The sequence below is a fragment of the Geotrypetes seraphini genome, chromosome 16, assembly GCF_902459505.1.
Source record: "Geotrypetes seraphini chromosome 16, aGeoSer1.1, whole genome shotgun sequence".
Taxonomy (NCBI): domain Eukaryota; kingdom Metazoa; phylum Chordata; class Amphibia; order Gymnophiona; family Dermophiidae; genus Geotrypetes; species Geotrypetes seraphini.
Genome location: NC_047099.1, coordinates 37,794,879 through 37,818,802, shown reverse-complemented (window position 1 = coordinate 37,818,802; position 23,924 = coordinate 37,794,879). Strand labels below are relative to the sequence as shown.

The 23,924-nt window shown below is 43.6% G+C and overlaps 1 protein-coding gene across 3 annotated transcripts in view; it reads left to right on the top strand.

The window, feature by feature from the left end:
* LOC117350181 (GON-4-like protein) overlaps nt 1-23,924 on the top strand; it is a 95,546-nt gene that overhangs the window by 23,690 nt on the left and 47,932 nt on the right. For all 3 annotated transcript variants that reach the window (XM_033924250.1, XM_033924252.1, XM_033924251.1), the window contains exons 8-16: nt 492-587; nt 1,068-1,184; nt 1,661-1,831; nt 7,967-8,159; nt 11,335-11,442; nt 11,930-11,970; nt 18,274-18,377; nt 18,901-19,114; nt 19,262-19,348. In XM_033924250.1, the coding sequence (XP_033780141.1) occupies nt 492-587; nt 1,068-1,184; nt 1,661-1,831; nt 7,967-8,159; nt 11,335-11,442; nt 11,930-11,970; nt 18,274-18,377; nt 18,901-19,114; nt 19,262-19,348 (1,131 nt within the window). The remainder of the gene's footprint in view (nt 1-491; nt 588-1,067; nt 1,185-1,660; nt 1,832-7,966; nt 8,160-11,334; nt 11,443-11,929; nt 11,971-18,273; nt 18,378-18,900; nt 19,115-19,261; nt 19,349-23,924) is intronic.

Below are 23,924 nucleotides of genomic sequence, written 5' to 3'. Positions count from 1 at the left end.
TTCCCCTTCAGAGAAATCTAATTAAGAAACTATTCCCTTATCTTCAAATACATGGTAAAAAGGCCGATGAAAATTGATATTAACTAACCAAGGCCTACAGACCCATGAAAATGCTCCTTGGAGGTCTGATTTAAATCCTATAAATTGAAGTGGCAGGTTATCTGCATTGGTTTTCCCTGCTGAACAATAAGCAAGAGCACATATCTGGAGGGCTCTGAGCAGGCCCCATGTTCTAGAGCCTGACAGTTGGATGGTCCACAAAGAAGACCTGACCTGTGATCAGTTTTCTTTTTGCTTCTGAACATAAACTTGCTTCCAGATTGTAGCATTTTTTTTTTTTTCTTCCTTCCCTATGACTTGCTCTTTCTATCTCATGGTGGCTAGTTGACAGTATCAGAACTCCTTCAAGGATAGACCCACAGGTCTGTATCATCCTGAGCCTGGTTCCCTCTCTTTTCACTTTGTGTAATTCTTTCTTTTTGCTGCTCCAGGCCCCACAGTTTGTGGATATACCCCTGGAAGAGGAGGACTCATCTGATGAGGAGTACCAACCGGAGGAGGAAGAGGAGGATGAAACAGCTGAAGAGGTCTGTTTTCTTGTGATCATAGCTCAGTCTGGTGGTAATTTCTTGGCATGTTGGCATGGATTTGGCAGCTTTGCTATCCAAAGAAAGGTCTGTCTCTTTATTTACTGAGTCCTTTATGACAGAAATAATCTAAATGATGACATTATGACTCCAGAACCAGCCAACTATCTCTTTAAGAGCCAGCTACTGATTCAAAGGCTGCTCTCTCAATTTCATTCTTTCTCTCGTTCTCAAGGAGCATCTATCTATCTTTTTATTTATTTATTTAAAAACATTTATATTCTGCAAATTACAAAGTACATATAAATAAAATAAACAAGCACACACCTTGCTATCTCTGTCTTTTTTTTTTCTCACGGTAGTGTTTCTTCAGAATGTTTCTTTTCTAGCCACACATCAAAGGGGAATAAAATTTGTCCTTTTTCTTTAGTTTTAATGGTGGTTTCAGTGCCTAAATATAAGTATGTTGATTGATTGCAGAGTTTATTGGAAAGTGATGTGGAGAGCACCTCCTCCTCTCCAAGGGGTCCTAAAGGCTATAGGGCCACAGCGTGTGAGTTGATGGAGACAGATGAGGAAGCTGCCACCTCACCTGAGGTAAGCTTAGTTTTTTTTAAAAATTTTTTTAGCAGTAAACAGCCATTAAAAGTTATTCATATTGCCTTTAGCAAATCTGCAAATGTAATTCTGTAACAGATGTTGATTTGTGAAATTGTGTGGAAAAGTAGGTTAAGCTGCACAGTGCATTAAGCAAGAGACAGCTGTGATTTAATCTCACCGTTTGAAGAGTGACACTGAATCCTTTTTGTTGGTGCCAGTAGCTTTTGCCCTCCTTTGGGCCCACTCCTGATTGTCAGGTATTGACTTTGGTTTCTGGCACTCCGGAGGCTGACAGGGTGAATGGCTAGGCCTTGCTTTCTTCCCTGCCCCAGTACCTTGTACCCACCCATGTGTGTAACTGTGTGATCCAGGTTAAAAAAAAAATTGAACCAAACCTCCAGTGATCTGAGACCCTGAGATGACTTCCTTCTTAACTTTTCAAATTGGGTCTCTTTCTCTCTCTCTCTTTTTAGACAAAAGTTTCTGCCCCTCCATTTAGACATGTCAGCGCCGAAGTGGTTCCCATGGGACCACCTCCCCCTCCTCCCAAGCTCCGACAGAGCAAGGACAGCATGTTTATGGAGAAGCTGCATGCAGTAGATGAAGAGCTGGCCTCCAGCCCAGTCTGCATGGATTCCTTCCAGGTAGCACTATCAAAGGACTGCATGATTTTTATTCATTAATCTACTGCTCTGTATTCCTCCTAGCCTTGTAAGCATACAACGTATCTTATTATGAGAGTTCCTCGTTCGGTTTCCAGAAGGTGGTAAGCCTGTGTAGACTTCCTGGTTTAGTGTAAACCTGTTGGAATTTGTGTGGTGCCGGATTGAGCTTGGAGGTGACCCTTTCAGCAGTCGTTCAACCTCAGGGGTGTCGCACTCGAGTCGAGTCCCTCCCCCATTTCCACCCCTTCCCCCAAATTTTTTCTGTAGAGGTGCCTTAGCTGTAAGCCTTGCCACCAGTACTGGCAAGGCGTATGGCTTAAAGAGCCAGTGGGGTCTGTTCAAGTAAAGTTAAAAAAAAAAAAAAAGATCCTGAAGCAGTGCCCGTCTGAAGGGGACCCTTCAATTGACTTTACTTACTAATGGGCACTTTTTCTTTTCATCTAGTAGTGTGTTCCGCAATGAGCACTTTTAAAGGGTAAAAGTGCTCATTGTGCTCCAGACGTGAGGTCGATGTGGCTGGCCTCTGCTCACAGTGCTCTGGTCGCCACGATGAGGAATTCTGGTCGGCTTCAGGTACTGGTGAGCAGGGTTCCCCTTCACGATTGGTTCACCGTTGGCAGCAGGCAGTGAGGAAGCCCGGGCTTCCCCTACCACCCACACAAGGATTTCCCCAGCCGCTAGCGGTCAGGAAAATAAGGTTTCCCTCACACCTGATAGTGCTAGGGGATTCCCTTACCGCTGCTGCCGGCATGCCTGCTTTAGTGGCTGCGACGGTTCAGGCCTCTTTGCCACTGCAGGCCTGGGAGGAGATTTTTTTGGTGGGTTTTGCACTGGTTGTGGCGGGAAGCTCCTCCATTTTGTGTACAGCCTCAGGTGATCTTCCTCCTGTATTGGCGAGACAGGGGCAGGTTTCTACTGGGTCTCCTGCTTTGGCAGTGAATCCTAATGTGCTATCAGGGGGTTTTTCCCCTGATTTTGTGTTAGACATGTGCAAGGCTTATCTTTGGGTGGCCTAGGGTCCTGTTTCCTCTACGAGTGTATCGGATTTTTCAGGAGGGGGGAGGTCCTTCCGCCCTCCGTGTCCATCCCTGTTCGTCAGCATAGGTGTCAACCCAGTACCACCAGCTTTGTCCCAGCAGCTGAGGGTCTTGTGGGACAATTTTTTGTTTGGGGGAAACGTTTTTGCTTGATGAGGACTTGGACCCCATGGGGGACCTCCACGATCCTCTTTGGGGGATGGAGGCCGCGGGTGGGTGTTTTACATATCCGACAGCTGATGAGAATGCATCTGTGGTGCACATTTTTCAGCGGGAAGAGCTCCATGAGCTTATTCTTCAGGTTTTGTCAGTTTTGCATTTCGAGGAGGACGCAAATGAGCCCTCCGCATGTGATGAACCCCCTGCTGTGGGGGATTTGCTCAGCCTCCCGCTGTTTTCCTATGCATCAGGATGTTCAGGATATTGTGCTCGCGCAATGTAAGGCGCCAGAAACGCCTTTTTGTTTTGTGCTGTCTATGGCCTGCCTGTATCCAATCCTGGAGGGGGATAGGGATATCTTGAAGTCACCTGTGGTGGATGAAGTGGTCTCGGCCATCACATGTTGGCATACGGTGCCGGTTGAGGGCGGCTCAGCTTGCAGGACTCTGAGGAGCATAGGATTGAGTCTCTTCTGAAGCAGAGTTTTGATGTGTCTGCCCTGGACTGACTTGCTCCAGGGTGCCTTTGCCTCCCTCTTGCGCCTTTGGAGCTTTCTCCTGTCCACTGTTTGCTTCAGGTATGTGTGTCTCAGTGCCCCAAATGAGCTGTGGCTTCTGACGCACCCATCCAGACCTCACTGTTATTAAACCTGCAGAAGATTAACAGATCTACTTCAGACTCGGATTAGAAAAATAAAACAACCCCAAATCCTGAGACTGTGCTATTTCCCTTTAAATTTGCTGATATAGTTCTCTAAACTTGTGATAGAGAAAATAGGCAAAAGAGCTGACGTTCGTGAAATATAACCCCCCCCCACAACCCCCCCTAAGAAGAGAGTATAGAAAGGACTACCAGGTTTAACTGAAAGAAGCCAATAAAGATATGTCTGGCGAAAACGGAAGAGCAAATAGCAAGAGACTTGGGAGTACTGGTCGACAAGTCAATGAAGCTGTCTGCGTAATGTGCGGCGGCGGCAAAAAGGGCAAACAGAATGCTAGGAATGATTAAGAAGGGGATCACGAACAGATCGGAGAAGGTTATCATGCCGTTGTACTGGGCCATGGTATTCCCTCACCTGGAATACTGTGTCCAGCACTGGTGGCCGTACATGAAGAAGGACAAGGTGCTACTTGAAAGGGTCCAGAGAAGAACGACCATAATGAGAGATTGGAGAAACTGGGCCTCTTCTCCCTTGAAAAGAGGAGACTGAGAGAGGACATGATCAAAACGTTCAAAATACTGAAGGGAATAGACTTAGTAGATAAAGACAGGTTGTTTACCCTCTCCAAGGTGGAGAGAGCGAGAGGGCACTCTCTAAAATTGAAAGGGGATAGATTCCGTACAAACGTAAGGAAATTCTTCTTCACCCAGAGAATGGTAGAAAACTGGAACGCTCTTCCGGAGGAAAACACCCTCTAGGGATTCAGGACAAAGTTGGACAAGTTCCTGCTGAACCAGAACATACACAGGTAAGGTTAATCTCAGGGCACTGGTCTTTGACCTAAGGGCCACCACGTGAGCAGACTGCTGGGCACGATGGACCACTGGTCTGACCCAGCAGCAGCAGATCTTATGTTCTTAAAAGGAGACAAATTTTTTCCCCGATATACTAGTGAAAAGAATAAGATGAAAAATGGAATTGTAAGACTAAAAGATGATATGTATTGATATGTGGAGAGTGATGAGGAAAAAGGAAACATGTTAAACAAATACTTCTGTTCTGTGTTCATGGAAGAAGATCCTGGAGAAGGACCGAGATTGTCTGGCAAAGTTACACATGAGAATGGAATAGATAACTGTGGCATTCACAGAAGAAATTTTTTATGAACAACTTGAAAAATTGAAGGTGGACAAAACAATCGGACCGGACGGGATCCATCTCAGGATATTGAGGGAGCTCAGAGAGTTTCTGGCGGGTCCTATTAACCCTTTCAGGACCAAGGGACATATTTGTCCCATAACTTTAAAATCCTATAAATTTTGATTGGGATAGTCTACAGTTCTAAATTTGATATGTACGGATTCCATATGATACTGCCTTTATGTAAACAAACTGGTTCCGACATTCATTCATTAGCGTCGTTGCCAGATTGACGAGAAGATTCACTTGCCACACTGTCCATAAGCCAGAAGTTTGATTTAAAAAAAAAAAAATAATGATATTTCACAAAAAAAAATCAATTTTTTGGCATCTGCAAGCCCTTTTTACCATAAAAATGTCATCAAAACCACAAAAATTGGCCTACGATCCTTATGGTCCTGAAAGGGTTAAAGATTTGTTCAACAAATCTTGGAGAGGGGAGTCATTCCTAGGGATTGGAGAAGAGCAGATGTGATCCCTATTCACAAAAGTGGTCGCAGAGATGAAGCGGGAAACTACAAGCTGGTAAGCCTCACTTCGGTTACTGGAAAAATAATGGAAGCATTGCTGAAAGAAAGGATAGTGAAATTCCTAGAATCAAATGGGTTATATGATCTGAGGCAATATGGTTTTACAAAAGGTAAATCATGCCAAACAAATCTGATTGAATTTTTTGATTGGGAGACCAGAGAATTGGATCAAAGGCATTTGCTAGATGTAATTTACTTAGATTTCGGCAAAGCCTTTGTCACGGTCCCTCATAGAAGGCTCTTGAATAAACTTGATAGGTTGAAGTTAGGACCCAAAGTGGTGAACTGGATTAGAAACTGGTTGATTGACAGACGCCAGAGGGTGGTGGTTAATGGAATTCGATCGGATGAGAGAAAGGTGAGTAGAGGAGTCCCTCAACGATTGGTGCTGGGGCTGATCCTGTTCTTTTTTTTTTTTTTTTTTTCATCTTTATTCCTTTTTATTTCTTTCAACAAGTGTACAATATTATTACAAGTAATTCACATCATTCACTTGACATTCTTAAGCAATATTATTACACATGTTTTAATTCCCTCCACCCACCTCCCATCCCCTCCCCTATCAACAAAATATTTTATCCAAACATATACATATTTAGACTCTCCCTCCCCCCCATTTTTACAAATTATCCCCTAAGGAAAAAGAATAACCCTTAATCATTACAATATTCAATTATTACAAAAATCATTACAAAATTCAAATAGGCTGATCCTGTTCAATATGTTTGTGAGTGACATTGCCAAAGAGTTAGAAGGAAGTTTGTCTTTTTGCGGATGATACCAAGATTTGTAACAAAGTAGACACCAAGGAGGGAGTGGGAAACATGAAGGAGGATTGTTCTAATATCTGGTAATAAAATTAAATGCAAAGAAGTGCAGAGTAATGCATTTGGGGATTAGAAATTAGAAGGAGCCGTATGTACTGGGAGGTGAGAGGATGATATGCACGGATGGGGAGAGGGACCTTGGGGTGATAGTGTCTGAAGATCTAAAGGCAAAGAAACAGTGTGACAATGGGCTGGCTGTTGCTAGAAGAATGCTAGGCTTTATAGAGAGAGGCATGACTAGTAGAAGAAAGAAGGTGTTGATGATGAGGCCCCACTTGGAGTATTTGTGTTCAATTTTGGAGACCGTATCTGTTAAAGGACATAAGAAGAATTGAAGCGGTCCAGAGGAAGGCGATGAAAATGGTAGGAGGTTTGTGCCAGAAGACATATGAGAAGAGACTGGAAACACTGAATATGTATACCCTAGAGGAAAGGAGGTACAGGGGAGATATGATTTAGATGTTCAAATTCTTGAAAAATATTAACGTAGAACAAAATCTTTTCCAGAGAAAGTTAAATGGTAAAATCAGAGGGCATAATTTGAGGTTGAGGGGTGGTAGACTTGAGGAATGTTAGGAAATTCTTCTTTTTGGAGAGGGTGGTTGATGCATGGCATGCGCTCCCGAGGGAGGTGGTGGAGAGGAAAACGGTGACAGAGTTCAAACAAGCGTGGGATGAACACAGAGAGATCTCTAATCAGAAAATAATGGGTATATATTGAAGGATCTAAGGCCAGTACTGGGCAGACTTTCACGGCCTGTTTCCCATATATGGATATTCAGTTGAGGATGGGCAGGGGAGGGCTTCGATAGCTGGGATGGTTATGATGGTCTGGAGTGAGTTTTGATGGAGACTCCAGTAGATAGAATCTAAGCACACTACCGGGCAGGACTCTGGGTTTCTGGCCAAGAAAAATCTAAGAAAAAGAACCATTTAAATTAAATGATTAATTTAAGAAGCATGTATGGTTGGTCTATCCAGTCTGCCTATTCAGGTCTTTATCTAGCCTCATTTACATTACATTAGTGTTTTCTATCCTGCAAATACCCTATTTACTATGTTACCATGTAGATATTCTCACAACCTGCCCACCTCCCCTAGTTGGCTTCTTCACTTAGGCATAGAACTAATGACCTCGCAAGCTGGTGTCGGGCGGGAAGGCACTCACGCATGCGCGGTGTGAGCAGTCTTGAAGCTTTGTTGGTGGGTGAGAGGGGGTATATATTTTTGTTCTAGATCATATGATATAGATTTTCAAGTGTTATATTGTAATTGTAATGGATGTATTTATGTATACTTGTTTATGATTTATAATGAATAAAGAATTAAAAAAAAAAAAAAAAAAAAAGCTTAGTGACAGTACACTTTGCCACTGCTGATACCGGGCTTTGTGGATAAAGTCACCTATCTGTGAGAATATCTGCCTGCTATCTCCGAATAACACTTGTTACAGTAAGTAACTGTGCTTTCAGTTGTGTGCATTTTCCTTTGAAGTGATTTTTGTGTTGTTAATATCTGGAAAACTTTTTTTAGGGGGTTCTTGCCTAAAAACAAATGTGCAATGAATATAATACTCCTCCTTCCTAATGAGAGAAAGCCTAGGCAACTTTGCAAGTGCTGCTGTTGCATTAGAAGCTGGACATAACTTGTTGAGTGGGCATAAACAGGACTCGTGTTTTGTCTTTCCATATGAACTGCAGCCTCTGGATGATAGCCTCATTGCATTTCGTACCCGCTCCAAGAGACCCCTGAAGGACATCCCTCTTGGCCAGTTGGAGGCTGAACTCTGTGCCCCAGACATCACACCAGACATGTACGACCCAAGCACCACTGATGATGAGGACTGGAAGAAGTGGCTGCAGGGGCTGATGACAGACGATGCAGGAAATGAGGGTGAGTACTCTTTTCATGTTAGACTATTTCTCCAGGAATAAACACACTAAATCAGAGAATGTTGGATAAGATTTCAGTTTCTCATATTTACTGTTTTTCTTAATACAGCTGTGGGTGACCTGGTGATCTGTGTGTTACTTGGTCATGTCCTACCTAGAGTGATGTTCTGATGGGGGTTTCTGTCATATTAGTTGATGATGATTTGATCTCGCTGAAAGAAGCAGATCTGACAAGATTCCCGTGATAAGATATTGACAGCTTACCTGATAGCTGGCTGGCTTGGCTTTCAGACAGAAATATTCCACTGTAATTAATTGGCAAGTCCTTATCAGTTTTAATGAGATGGTTCCATCTAAACTTTAATAACTGTTACCCTTCCCCCCTCTCCCTCCACTTCCTTTCAGCGCCACTAAGCTTCTTCCCCTCATTGGGTCACCTTCCACCTTCGTGGACGCTCTTCATAGTTTTCTCTTTCTGAGGTATCCGGACATGGTGAATCCAATGCTCACTGATGGCAGCACTGTCGTCTTTGTTTTGATTTTTCAACTTTTGACACTTCAACTTGCTGCGTTTTCACGCCTCTGCCCATCTTTGTGCGCAATCGGTGGTCCATAGGGTTGGAGGCATGGTCAGACAGTGGAGTCTGACCAGCAGCCTGAACATTAGCTTGGAGACAGCTTTTCCAGCAGTTTGGCAGTGAACTCTGACTCCTCACAGGGGCTAGAATGCAGCAGCAGCAGCAGCAGTTTGTGTGTCCAGTGTTGTGAGTAAGAGGGGCTGACGGGCTCCATCAGCGATTTTTAAAACTTAATTTTGAGGGTTTTCTAGTGTCCTCTGTGTTCCCCTACCTGAAAAATCCTATTTTTGTAATTTTTTTATTTCGGGAAGTGCCATTTTTAGCGTGTTTTTGGTACAAATTCAGGTCCAGGCGGCCATCTTGGATTTTCAACGATCTTTTTTTTCAACTTCTCCCTGCTTCTTTAAAATTTGGATTTTTGACAGGAAAACTGCAGGAATGGAATCCTTAGGGTCTCCTAGTGTGGATTCATACCAAATTTCTGCAAATTTGCCATCTTTAGAGTGTTTTTGCACCATGTGCATCATTCCCCTAGCTATGAATATGTATCACCCTATTGGAGCAGACCAGCTGCCTATCTAACTCTCTCATAGTCCACGCCTCCATTCTTCCTTGGGGGACCCTGGACAGGGTTAGCTTCTGGAACTTTCGGTACATCAGTATTAGTGCATTAGCCTGGCATCGCTTTATCAGTTCTTAGGTTCCCGGATGGAGTGTCCTGCTGACTTGCATTTGCTTTCAGCACTATCAAATAGCTCATTGTCTTTCCAGCACTGGTTGGTGGCCTTGAGAAACTTCACAGCAAGAAATCTACACACTCACATGCCACACATTAGCATCTGAACTGAAACTAGTTTGTACAAGCCCGTGACTTTAGCAACTCCAGCAAAATGCAGGAATAGGTCTTGCAACCTGTAAAAATCTTGCATAGGCTCCTGTCATCCATCTCAATACGATGGCAGTGGCCTATGTCATTTGCCAGGGAGGGAACAAGAGCTCTCCCTTAGCTCGGGAAGCCCCCGTTCTTTTCCTTTGGGCGGAATGTCCTCTCCTGGCACTGACAGCAGCACATGTGGCTGGAATGGACAACGTTCAAGCAGACTTCCTCAGCCGTCAGACTCTGGATCCCAGAAAATGAACCTTGTCACTTCAGGCAGTTAGGCGATCGTCAGTCGGGGGGGCAGCCCCGTCTCAACCTTATGGCTACAGACCATGGTTTAGAGTGCCTGTGGGGTCTGTTTCTTAAAACAGCTAGTTTAGCTGTGAGAAATCAAGAAATAAAAGGAGCATAAAGTGGTCCTGAGGCTGCCGTTTTTTTGTACAGCGTTGTTCGTGGGCTTTTGGCACATTCAGTATGAGCACTTCATACTCCTCCAGAGGCTCTTCCGCCACTCGTCCGGCCCAATGACTCATTGCAGGTCCTTTCCCCGTTTCCAGTTGGAGCCCGGTTGTGGGTGTTTTATCGGAGGTGGACCGAGATCACAATGGATCAGTCAGGCAATTTGGAAGAGGAGGGCTTTTCGGCAGACACTGCTCAGGTTGTTGGACCTCAAAGCAGTAGTCCCAGTGCCTCCTCAGGAGATTCACACCGGCAGGTTCTCCATTTATTTCATGGTGCGTAAGAAAGAGGGGTCTTTTTGGCCCATTCTGGATCTCAAAGGTGTCAACAGAGTGCTCCATGTTCCGTCCTTTCATATGGAAATCCTGAGGTCCATAATTCTGGCTATCCAACCTGGAGAATATCTGACTTCTTTCGATCTGATGGAGGCATATCTGTATATTCCTATTCGGGCCTCCCATCAATGATTCCTTCTTTTTGCGATTTTAGGAGAGCATTATCAGTTTTGTGTGCTTCCATTTGGGGTAGCATCGGTCTTGTTGATCCGAGTAAAGTTGTTGCAGGTGAGTTCCCGGGTTACAGCTTGGGTTGTGGAGTTTCTACAGTCCATGGGCTGGGTGGTCAATATGTCCAAAAGCCTGTTGACTCCATCTCAGCACTTGGAGTATCTCTGTGATCTTTTTGACACCAGCTTGAGGAAAGTTTTCCTTCCAGAAGCCAGGGTGTGCAAATTGCAGATGCAGATTCACTCTCTGATGGCTTGCTGATGTCCGCTGGTGCAAGACTTCCTGCAGGTCTTGGGGTCCATGGGGCCTATTTGGAAGCAGTCCAGTGGGCTCAGGCTTACATGCGTCCTCTTCAGTATGCGCTTCTTCGGCGGCGGTCGCCAATAGAAAAACCAGTAAGTGACAATACCAAAATATACACCCAAACTGTAGGATACTATTCTTCCCCCCCAAAAAAAAAAAACCCAACAAAACCCCGCATCCAAGGACTACAACAAGAGAACCCAGTATGTTGCAGGACCAGCCTAGTCAATAATCTTTTCTTTTGAAAGCTTGGGTGATGAAATATAATTCTTCAGCAGACTATTTTCAGATGAAGAGAAATGTGGGACAGGCATGTGGGATCTCTTAGGGAGAGGAGGAAATAGTGGATGCTGTGGATGGGCCATTTGGCCTTATCATGTTTCTCTGTTTCTAAAGGTACCATTGGAAGAAGAATACATGCCTAAATGCTGGTTTGTTCTATCTCCTCAGATGAAGCAGACGATGATGATGACGACGACCCTGAATACAACTTTTTGGAAGACTTGGATGAGCCAGACACAGAGGACTTTCGAAATGACCGAGCTGTGAGAATCACTAGTATGTCTCTAATCTCCTCACATCTTTGGTTCCATCTGCTTAGCTTGATAGGGCAGCTCCTCTATGACAGAGTAGGTGATCAGTGGCTTGCAGCAAGTGAGAAAGCACTTCTTGTCAAGAAGCTTTTCCTTCTTTCTTCATGAGCGAGCCTCTTATTTAAAGAAATTCATTCTAGAGGAGTGTGGAGTAGCCTAATGATTAGAGGAGAACCAGGAAAGCTATTCCTGGTGACCTTGGACAAGTCACTTTACTCTCCATTTCCTCAGGTACAAACATAGATTGTATGGGAAGGCAAATAAATCTATAAAACAGAAGTAGAGAGGAGGTGGTAGAGCTCTCACTTGTGCACTTGATTCTTCCACCTAGTGAGAGAAGTCTGTCCATAAGTTAGGGCTTCATGTGACATGAATGAAAGGATGTTTCCTTAGCGTTTAAGGGCATAGTTTTTATTTTTAATGCTACACACGTCTGTTCTGTTCTTCTGCAGAGAAGGAAGTGAATGAGCTCATGGAGGAACTGTTTGAGACAGTAAGTTTGAAGACACAGCCATACTCCTCTGATGTACTAAACTAAACTAAGCCTTAGGTTTATATACCGCATCTTCTCCACTGAAGTGGAGCTCGACACGGTTTACAGAGTTAAAAAAATATGGGAAGAGAGAAGATTATTATTATTATGATAGATCAGATTATTTGTTTGGTTTGTGCATCAGTTTGGGATGTTCCCTTTTGACTGATCTGTTCATATGTTCATAAGGGTGATGGGACATAACATGACATAAAAATGTATTTATGTACTGGAAAACCATAAAGTTTTATGCTGTTAACAAAGCAAGAAAAGCTGAACAATCTCAGTGAAGTACAAAAACATTAAACTTCTAAGAATTTAACAAATAAGTAGGTTTCTAACAATTTTCTTTTTTTTTTTTTTTTTTTGCTGATTATCAATTCTTAATTCATTTTCAATCTGGCTCTTTTTTCTCATAGACATTCCAAAGTATCATATGATAACACTACATGGTTTTCCAATAAACAATTTATTTGATCCCAGATTGAGTTCCAAAAGGCTAAGATATGGGGACAGTAGAATAAAAGATGATCCAAAGTCCCAACCTCTAATTTACAATGCCAGCACTTATTGGACAAAGAACTATTTAACTTTTGTAATCTAACTGGGGTCCAAAAAGCTCTATGTAACAAAAAAAAACCAAGTTTGTCTCATAGACGCTGACATTGTACATCTCATTCTCCAAAACCAAATTTGTGGCCATTGAGATGCTGAAATCTGATGCTTAATCTCAATGCTCCAAATATCCCTCAGACCATTTTTAGTTTTTTTTTAACCAAATCACTAATAGATTTATACCAATGTGCGGCCTGGTGACCCAGAAAGTCCTCCTGAAAACATAAGAATTTCTTTTCAAATATACATGTCCAAGTCGGAAGGGGGGATACTTTATGTTGTCTTATGTTTAAAGACAGTTATTGGGCATGTGGGAGGGACGGATATTTAATCTGAATGAGTTTTTGATAGAATATTAAGTGATTTTAAAGTGTATAATGATTTGTATCTTATATTGCACTTACTGCAAGTTTTAAAAAATGAATAAATAATTTTTATGTTTTTTAAAAGAAGTGACTTTCACAAAACATTTTTAATTATTATTATTACTAGTATTTAAGCCCATTACATTAACTGGTGCTAGAATATATGTCTGTCTGTCTTTCCTTATTTCTGTCTCTTTCCCTCCCACTGTCTTTCTCTCTGTCTGTCTCTCTCCCTGGCCCCCTTTGTCTGTCTGTCTCCCTCCCTCCCATTGTCTGTTTTTCCTTCTATCCCCCCCTCCATTTTTCTGTGCAGCAGCAACAACAGCATTTCCCTCCCCCACACTTCCCTGTACAACAGCCGCAGCAGCATTCCCTCCCCCTCCATTTCCCTTCCCCCTGCACCACTTCCCTGTGCAGCAGCAGCATTTTCCCCTAACCCCCTTTCCGTTCCCGCGGTCTGGTCGGCTCCCTTAGTCCCTTGCCGCCCCCCCTTCCCTTCCCGCGGTCCCGAGAAACCTGCCGACTGAAGCAGCATCCGCAGCACTCTACACACACTGCTTCGGGGCCTTCTACTGCCCTAATTTACTCTGGCACGTTCCTGATGACATCATCAGAGACGCAGCAGAGCAATTCAGGCCAGTAGAAGGCTCCGAAACAGCGTGTGTAGAGTGCTGCGGACGCTGCTGGAGTCAGCAGGTTTGTCGGGACCGCAAGAAGGGAAGGGGGGCGGCAAGGGACTAAGTGAGCCGGTCAGACAGCTGGAAGGGATGGGAGGGTCAGACCGCGATGGGAGGGTCAACGGTCGAGACCACAGGAAGGGAAGGGGGGCGGCAAGGGACTAAGTGAGCCGGTCAAATGGTGTGAAGGGATGGGAGGGTCAGACCGCGATGGGAGGGTCAACGGGGGTTCGGATGCTTCGAGGAGGGGTGTCGATGAAGAAATTACTTACTGTGAGTGAGTGGGGAGCCAGCAAGACTGCAGGGACTGTTTTATGCGCGCATGCACACTCCTGCCTGCCACGGACATACAGATCACAGATCACGCAGGTAGGAGTGCGCATGCGCGCTTAGCGTTTTATTATAGTAGATTTGAGGAAGGAGAGAATCATAAAAACCCCATTAAATGGATTCCAGTTATTATGGAGACATGAATAATGAGAGAACAAAAAGGAAATAACTGCAAACAATTTCACGGTAAAGAAATACAGAACTACAACTCCCAGCATTCCCAAGCACTGACACATACCTAATGCTAGTTCCACTTTAGCAGAATCAACACAAAAACACACTGTGTTTAAAACAAAATAAATCTTATACACAAATATACCTAAATGGAATATTCTGAAATCTGACCTGCAACCCTGTAGAATTAGATATTTTCTCCAACAGTTCATTAGAAAGAATTTCAAAAGCTAGATACAGATTGCATTTGGTCAGAAAAACGCATCTACCAGGAAGTAGCAATATGTGTGTGCATAGCAGAAAAGAGGAAGTAGCTCATTTCCTCTGCAAACTTCGATTTAGGACTGAGAAAAAGAACTTCTAGGAGTTTGGGAACTGCTATGGTGAGTAGAAAAAATTAGCAGTTTTAAAAATTGGTAACTATATTGAGCACTCATAAATGGAAATCCACTCGTTTTTCCAAAAGCACTGAATTTGACGCATGGTCATAGTAAAAATGACTCATTGTACAATGGGTGACTGCAGCCTTGAAAAGTGAACAAATATTGATTGTTAGCAAGGGGAAAAAAGTATCGGGGAGGGGGCCATGTCAGGAAACCTGGCAAGAAGATCTATATCTATTAGACCTGCAAAGAGATTTATTGGAACAGTAAGTTAACATAAAACTCTGAATACAATTGTAACTGGCTGTCAGTTTTTCACTATCACTCATATCCCAGGAAAAAACAGTCATATAAGGATGTCCCATCAACTTTCACACAACAAGCACTTTCTCCATTGCATTAGGCTAAGTCCTGCACAATATATTTATTATGCAATTACTGGCTTGAACACACACCTCAAAGTATATATATATATATATATATATATATATTGTTCCTTTTGTTAACTTCTGAGCAGTACCAATTTTCCCTTATCCCCTCTGGTCCATAATTCTCCCTTTTGCTCCCCTCTGGAATCTTTGCCAGAACATGAGAGTAAGAAAACTACATGATTTTCCAAAAGCACATGAGCATATGGAAAGGCTCGGTTTCCCACTCATAAAATTCAGCATGTCAAACTAGGTTACTTGCATGTCTTGTCATACTTTCAAACCACCAAAAATATTAGGGCTGAATAACCCCAAATTACTTTAATGTTATTAATAATATTTGTTCATTGCTATTTATAGCTATTATATTTATTATTTACATTACTAATTTGACTTTTCTCGTGTATCTGTAATTAATTTATAGACATATACTCCCCTTTCCTTGCCAATTGGAATATACGTCATTCTTCTACCCCATCTCTCTTGTTTCACTATTGAAGCTTCAAAAGTGTAGAAAAGAAAACCTATAGCAGTAGATTTACTTTGCCTTTATTGTAGGGGACCTTGGAGGTGCCCTGGGGCGTATTCTCAGATATTATGTACACGTCCACCTTCCCTGCCACCCCTCCGTCTACTACACTGGTAGGCATAATGTCCCCATTTATGGCATGCAAAGCATTGGATTTGGGATTTGTCCCTAGGACTTCCAGAACCTCTGCCTCTGGGACCTCCTCCCATTTATCTATTACACGGTCCGAAACCAGTGTTGTTTTTTTGTGACCATTGGATCTGTGCAAGCATAGCCTCTCCTATTTGTATTGCAGTGTCGTGATAAGCACAAGTGCAAGCACAGGATTGCACTTATACATCGTTTAGGATCAGTGTGTGCAGCGTAGTAATGCTAGGAGTGACTGAGGGGCCACAGACCTGGGGTGGTGATAATGTGGATAGTGGCCAAAGTGAGGTTGGAGATTGTTGTGACTGAAATTTGGTAGAGTCCGGACGAATGGTAGAGTGGCGGCTAGTAAAGTGAGGCAAGTTTTGGCCACGTCGTTCCACATCCTCGGTAATGTAGGGAGGTGGCAAGATATTGCGACAGCGTTTTAATGTCGGTTTTGGTAGGACTGCAGGGACTCTAGTTCTAACCTCAAGCAGCAGTTCTTTCCAGTCCTTGAAATGAGCCTCAGGCTCCCGAGTCATCAACAGACGTGCATCCTTTCCACTGAACTCTATACAGAATTTCAGTCCCTTCTGTTTCTTTAAAGTCAACAATCTTCTCTACCTCGTACACATCTTCCTCAACATCCCCATCCTGCACACTGTCACCTGGTTGAGGAGTAAGGGTATGCAACTCATGCTGTGAAGGAGGTGGGAAGGATAAGGGCGTGGGCTGTACAAATGGTCCAGGGAGAACTATAGGAATTATGGGATTAGGGGGATCATTTGGACAGTTGCAATCGGCCAAGAGACTTACAGGATGCTCAGCCGGAAAAGCATGAGAAATAGTGGAAAAATGAGTCTTGCAAAATTTCATAGCTACATTTTGGTCCAGATATACACCTAGAATTTGAATAGTAGAATTCACTGGATACATTACTTCAAACTTGGTGCAGCGAAAAAGAATTTTGTTTTGTCTGCATGTAAGTTTCAACTTAAATTCACTCATTCATTGCTCAACAGTTGATTTAAACTGTGTAGCTTTGTAGGGTCATGAAATGGTTAACTGTTTTTTGAAATACTGCTCTGGCCTACATAGCTGTAAACAGTGTACAATCTATTGACATCATCTGCTTGAAATGTAAGTCTCTGCCTTACCACATTGTAAGCTAAATAGATAAGAGTTTGAGCCATGATGTACCCTACCCTCCTGAACGTGTAACATTTAGAACTGCAAGGCTTAGATAAGCAGATAAATGAACTAGCTTCCTATAGGACTATAAGTTGTACCCCTGAACCTATCATAAGTGCTGGCTTAGGACCAATAATAATTGTAGAAAGTTATAGAAGTAACAAATGAAAATTGTAGTTTTCGCATATATTAGTTTGCATATGCTTAGTGAAAAGGGCATAAAAGTCCATGCATTTCCTGTTTCTAACACAAGGGTCACGTTCTGAACGTGAACTCGCAGGCCTTGAGCATGCGCAGATGCTCAAGACCCAACAGACAAGGAGGCCGATCTTCGAGGTGCCCAGATGAGGGTAAGAAGCGGCGGGGTGGGGGGGTGCCCAATCGTGTCGGGGGAGGTGCCGGATCTTGGCGGGGGGGGGGTGCCCAATTGTGTTGGGAGGGTGCCGGATCGTGGCGGGGGGGTGCCCAATCGCGTCAGGGGGGTGCCAAATCGTGGTGGGGGGGGTGCCAGATCGCTTCGGGGGGGGGGGGGGGCCGGATCGCAGGGGGTCCTTCGAGGGGAGCAGTGCTGGTTCTCGGAGGGGGGGGGGGGGGAACGCATCAAAGCGAGTTTCCATTATTTCCTATGGGGAAACTCGCTTTGATAAACAAGCATTTTGGATTACGAGCCTGCTCCTGGAACAGATTATGCTCGTAATCCAAGGTACCACTGTAGTTATATCATCTGCTTAACTATAAAGTTTTATACCTAAAGATGTTAATCTAGAACTGATGGAAGTCAAATAAACATTAAAAAGTAAAGGAGAAAGAAGGGACCCCTGGTGAACATCACAAGGGTTATTCCATTTATCTGAAAGTTTATTATCAAGACATACTGGATAAGTACCCGATTGCAAAAATACCCATGGCATCCAAACAATTAAGCAATTTCTTGTGGTCCACTAAATTAAATACACTACTCAAATCAAATTGTAATACCAAAGTTCCCATACCTTGTATTAAACAAATTATGCAGATGATCTAAAAGTGAAGCCAGAACTGGCTTGGTACTATATAAAGGACAAAATCCTGATTGAGATATATGCAAAAGAGAAAACTGTTCCAAATAATCCAGTAACTGTAAATATAGCTGGCCCTGTATTATCTTTACAAAGAATAATATTGCAGCTTTGAACAAATGGACAATGTGAATCTTTTTTTTTTTAAGTCAAGGTTTATTTATTAGAAGAAAAGTTTTACATGTAACATATGAGCAAACAAATATACCTGACTGTGGGAGTTATACATATCAGGTGAAGACGAGCAATATTACTACAGTGGAAAAATCTTTTTAACATTAAAACTTGTGTTATATTTGCTGCTTGCCATCTGTTTGCAGGTGGGGGAGACAGGAAGGGAGTGTCACTTGTCATATTTAGCATGACTGTTATTTTTTCCTTTCAGTTCCAAGATGAGATGGGCTTCTCCCACGTGGATGATGATGGGCAGGAGGATGAAGACAGCAGCCCAGAGAGCCACTCTACCTTTAACACCCCACAGGCTATTCGGTAGGTAGGATGCTTTAATCTGTTATAACAAGAAGTTCCATTATTGAGAGAGGTTGATACCCACTGGCTCAGACAGAAAGAGAGCAGAGCTTTGGGGCAGAGTTAAGGAGACTGAGAGCAGCAGCACCTCTTAAGCTATGGGGCAGCCCAGCTCTAGACATAGCTCTGTTTGTTTGGGAAAGGAGGCAGAAAAAAGACTGAGGGTCTGCATGTGATTTCCTCTTCAGCAGAACTTTACTGGAGGGGAATACTGACCCATCAGCGACAGTTTATATGGGGAACTGGGGCTTTCTCATTATCTTTTGTCTTCTCTGTGACTGAAATAATTTAAGCTCTGTAGAAAGGATGAAAAACTCGCATTTCTTTATCGTCCCTCCAGACCGACACAGAAACTAATGGGTAATAGCTCACCACGACCAACAGGGGGAGACTGAGACACAAACCTTTGGCTATAGTATAAGTGGGCTGTGCAGTCCTTGGGAGATTGATGCTGATGTGACCTTTACCCCTTGCCCTGTCCCAGGTTTGAAGAACCCCTGGCCAACCTTCTAAATGAACAGCACCGAACAGTGAGGCAGCAGCTGGAACTGCTCAGGCTGAAGAAATCCGTGAGGCAGCAACAGCAGCAGCATCAGATACCAGAGTGCGAGGACTCCAAATCACAAAATGAAAAGTCCACTCAGATCCTAATCCTGGACCCAGGGCAGAAGAGGCGGCTGCAACAGCAAATGCAGCAGGTATCTGAGAAGCTGGTGTTGGGGAAAGGATTCCTTATACTACTCATACCTGGGAAGCATTCTTTTCCCAAAAAAAAAGAAAGGGGGTGGGAGAGCTCTATGTTTTTAGCAGCTGTTGGCTAAAATACTTGCTGCCCTCTTTTCCAGCATGTCCAGCTTCTGACTCAAATGCACTTGCTCAGCAGCAACAACCCAGGTCTGAGCTCTGAAGCTGATACCGCTAGGATGTTTCTGGTAAGTTCTACCTAAGAACATGTGAGAGCTACATCAAGCCTTTTGTCTCCCCTTTCTTTCTGCGGGTTAGACATTTTTTTGCCCTCGGCTTCCTTTTGCACCTTTGAGCTTCCAGCTGGATTGGTATTGTGGCACTAGGACCTTCATTCACAGTCCCATTTTTAACCCTTCCCACAATCTGAAGTCTGTGTTGCCTGGCACATTTTGCACTTCGTCTGGCCAAGAGGTGGTGGTGATCTGTGATAATTGGGATTCCCATTTTCTGCCAGTGGGAGGGTGTACTTGTGAGCGCGCATTAAATGATGGTCTGCTTCTAACTTGGTCTGTCTTGTTAATGGGAAACAGATAAAGACAGTCCCCAACCCCATGTAACATCTGCAAGTTTTTTTTTCTAGTTTCCTTTTATACAACAGGAATTCTGTTTTTATTATTTCACACTTACCAGTTCTTGTACAATCCCACTATATTCCGGGAGCAGTGCGTTATTTTCGTCTATCTGTCAGGACTTTGTAGGAAGCCTCAAACTTCAGAGGGTTTAATCCCTTCCCCTCATACCTCATCACTGAGCATGCTTCTCATTTTACCAATTTTCCTTCCTACATGCCAGGTTGTAGGAGCTTATCTTTTCTGCTCGTTTTTAATTTTATGGAATTTTAGTATTTTTTTGTTTGCGGTTTTCGCCCTCGTGCTGTGGAGGTTTCTTGCAGGGACATCCTTAAATGTGGGAGATCGCAGACTTTTGGATAAAGTCTGTTTCTGTGGGGTTCCCTGCTAGGCAGTAAGCCCCCTGGACAGCCTGCACTTCAGATTGGGACTCAGACCCCGTTCCATTGGGAGTTTGCTCACACCAGGTTCGTCTGCTAGTGGGTAGAACGCAGGCTGAATGGTTCTGTGGAGGCACGACCAGGATTGGAGCCATATTGCTTACCTCCGTCAGGTGTACCTCTGTGTGACGTGTCCGAGAGTGGCGGAGGTCGCTGTCCATGAGGGTCAGGACGGTGGGGCAATCAGAAGAGGTGAAATCTAGATTTTCAGTTCTTTGAGGCAGAGGATCGCCCTTGGAGCAGTTTTCTGCTCTGTCTGCAGTGTGTTTCCATTCAACACATTTCACAGTGAGTACTGGCTGCAGTATTTCCTATCAGCACGTGTTTTCTGTGGGCACAAGCTAACAGCTTGAATCAGATTTAGGGGTTCTTTAAAAGGGTTTCTTAGGTGATTTCCCTGCATGCCCTACCCCCCCCTAAAATCCTAAAATCTCTGTTTTGGAGAGTTCTCTGTGGTTTTCCTGGGCTGTTTTTAGTCAAAACTGACCCTCGGTGGCCATCTCGGATTTTTCCAGATTTGATTTTTATTTTTGAAAGAAAACCACATAGATGACCTCACCAGGGCAGGATGTCATGGATTCATACCTCATTTGTAGTGGATGGCTGGCTGATGCTCAGCTCTGTTCCACAAACGCTGTGGCCTGCAAAGGGTGCATGGCTTGTCCAGATTTGGTCCATTTGACCTCCTAGGAGGATCTTCAAATGCCTTCTGCCCTGACTTCTGTGAAAATAGCATAAGGGACCCTGGGGAATGCGCTGGCGACAGATCCTCCAAACTGTCCAAAACTGATGTGCAGAGGTCGGCTCCCATCGCGGAGGATGTTTTCCCTGGAATTTGTGGATATGCTTTATCAGGCATACTTAGTTAAAGTCTCTGCCTGTTTCTCTTTCACTGGCCTCTGTTCCGGTCACAGGGATCACTGGCTGCGGTGGACCAAGATCTGTCCTCTTGCCTTCCTTTGGCGGTGCTGGTAGGTAAGCCAGCTGTGTCTGTGGTTGTGCCAGACACTTTTCCATGCCTTTGCTTTCGCTGGGAGGCACTGCAACAGTGACAAATGTGGCGAATTTGGCAGATTTCCAGGTATATAATATAAATAAATAATTATGTTATGTTATGTTATGTTTCTAGTTAGATTCCAATGGTCTAAAGAAGCCTGTTATGGAATTTCTTAAAGCTCATTTCTCTCGGGGTCAGGCAGTTTCTTGGGTTGTGTCTTTTCTTGTACCTCTGGTGGATATCTGTAAAGCTGCCCTTTGGTCTTCTCTCCATTCTTTTGTGCGACACTACCGTGTGGATGTTCAGGCATGTCAGGACGTGGTGTTTGATGAGCGTGTTCTTGTGGCGGCCCTTTGGGGGTCCCACCCACGATGGGTACTGCTTTCAAACATCCCATCAGTTTATGTGCTGGTCTGGAGGGAAGATAAAGAAGGAGAAATTATGTTCTTACCTGCTAATTTTCTTTTAGTTCCTCCAGACCGTCACAGACCCCCCGCCCTGTCACTTTTATTCGGAGTTTTGTGCGAAGAGTATGTTTTTTTTTCTGTGGTGTCTTTTTGTCTGGGTTGTTGGAGGAGATTAATGGAACAGTGGCGTTTGGTTCGTCTGGCGTAGCTGGTGTGCTGAGGGGATGTTTTTGAAGGTTCTTATTCTCATCAATATCCAAAAGTATTTCTCTGTTAGTTTCTATTCTCATTCTGGGAGTGATGTTGCTGTTATAGTTCACAGTTTTTAGTTTCATAGTTCACAGTTTTTAGTTTCTTAGTTCTGCTTGGCTATTCGTCAGACTGATTGTACTTGGGACTGCACAGCCCACATATACTACAGCCAAAAGTTTGTGTCTGTCTCCACCTGCTGGTCATGGTGATCTATTACCCTATCAGTTTCTGTGCTGGTCTGGAGAGACTAAAAGAAAGAAAATTAGCAGGTAAATACCTAATTTCTCCTTCTTTTTGACCTCAAGTTGACATCTCATCTCCGCAAATCCAGCCAACTATTCATTTCTTACAATCCAACGACCCGAGGCCAACCAGCGACTAAAAGAGCTATATCATCATGGATTACACGCTGCATCCATTTTTGTTACCCAAGAGCTCATATATAGCCTCTTGGTTCAATTGGAGCTCATAAACTATGAGCTACAGCTGCTTCAATAGCAAACTTGAAATCAATCCCAATTCAGGATATCTTCAGAGCAGCAACCTGGTCTTCAGTGCATACATTTACAAAACATTTATCTCATGTTCTCAGTGTAAAGATGCCTAGAATATATAAAGAGAACAGAATATTGATGGATACATGGAAAACATTGTGTTATGTCAGTAATTTAACACCTAACCCAATACATAAATCAACAAATCAATCTTTATGGCTAAACTCCAAGATTCAAATTGGCGGATTTAAAATCGTATGGAAGCATTGGATTATTGCAGGTATACAGATTTTAGATGATGTTATTTTAAATGGTAAACTGCTTGATTTTTCACAGTTGCAACATAAATATGGTCTTAACAAATCACAAAGCTTTAAATGGTTGCAGCTGAAGCAGGCTATTCAGGAAGGGTTCCCTGAATGGAAAAATCTTAATAATCAGTATAGTCTGGAGTTCTTATGCTTTCAGGCGGATTTCTTGGGACACCAGGCCGCACAGTGGTATAAATTGATATCTGGCTTTATGAATAAAAAAACCAAAGACTGGTCTTAAATACATTTGGAGCATTGAGATTAAGCATCAAATTTCTACATCTCAATGGCCACGAATTTGGTCTTTGAGAATGAGATGTACAGTGTCTGCATCTATGAGACAAACTTGGTTCTTTTTGTTGCATAGAGCATTTTGGACTCCGGTTAGATTACAAAAGTTGGATAGCTCTAAGTCTAATAGATGCTGGCATTGTAATCTGGAAGCAGGGATTTTGGATCTTTTAATATTCTATTGTCCCTGTATCATGGCCTTTTGGAAATCAATTTGATCTCAAATTAATTGTTTATTAGGGAACCATGTAACATTATTATATGATTCAATTCTATTTGGTACATCAATGAGTCAAATTTCATCAAGCAATAATAAACTTTTATTAATTACTAGTGTTTAAGGCCGTCACATTAACGGGTGCTAGAATATATGCCTGTCTTTCTTTCTTTATGTTTCTCTCCCTGCTCCTGTCTCTTTTCTTCCTTTCTTTCTGTCTCTCTCCCTCCTGCTATTTTTCTCTCTCTCTCCCTGGCACCCTTTGTCTGTCTGTCTGTCTCTTTGGTCCCCTGTCTGTCTTTATTTCTGTCTGTCTCTCTCCCTGGCCTCCTTTGTCTGTCTGTCTATTTCTTTCTGTCTCTCCTCCCCCCCCCCCATTTTCCTTTGCAGAAGCAGCAGCGGTATTTCCCTTCCCCTCCAGGTCCCTGTGAAGCAATTCCCTTCTCTTACCGTGAGCTGTCCTGCTCCGTTCGGCCCCTCCCTTCTCTTAATGCGATCTGGCCTGCTCCGTTAGGCCCCTCTCCCTTCCCTTTCCGCGGGCTGGCCTGCTGCGGCCGAAGGTTTTTGTTTCAAGTTTTAAAAGTGCCGGCGGCGGCTCCTCTCACGCTGCTGATCCTCCTGTAAAGAGCAGCCTGCGATGGTGGCCTGCTTTAGCGAACCTCGCAGGCCGCTCTCCAGCCTCGGTTGCACGTTACCTCTGACGCACAGGATCGCATCAGAGGGAACGTGCTACCGAGTTGGAGAGCGGCCTGTGAGGTTCTCTAAAGCCGGCCACCATCGCAG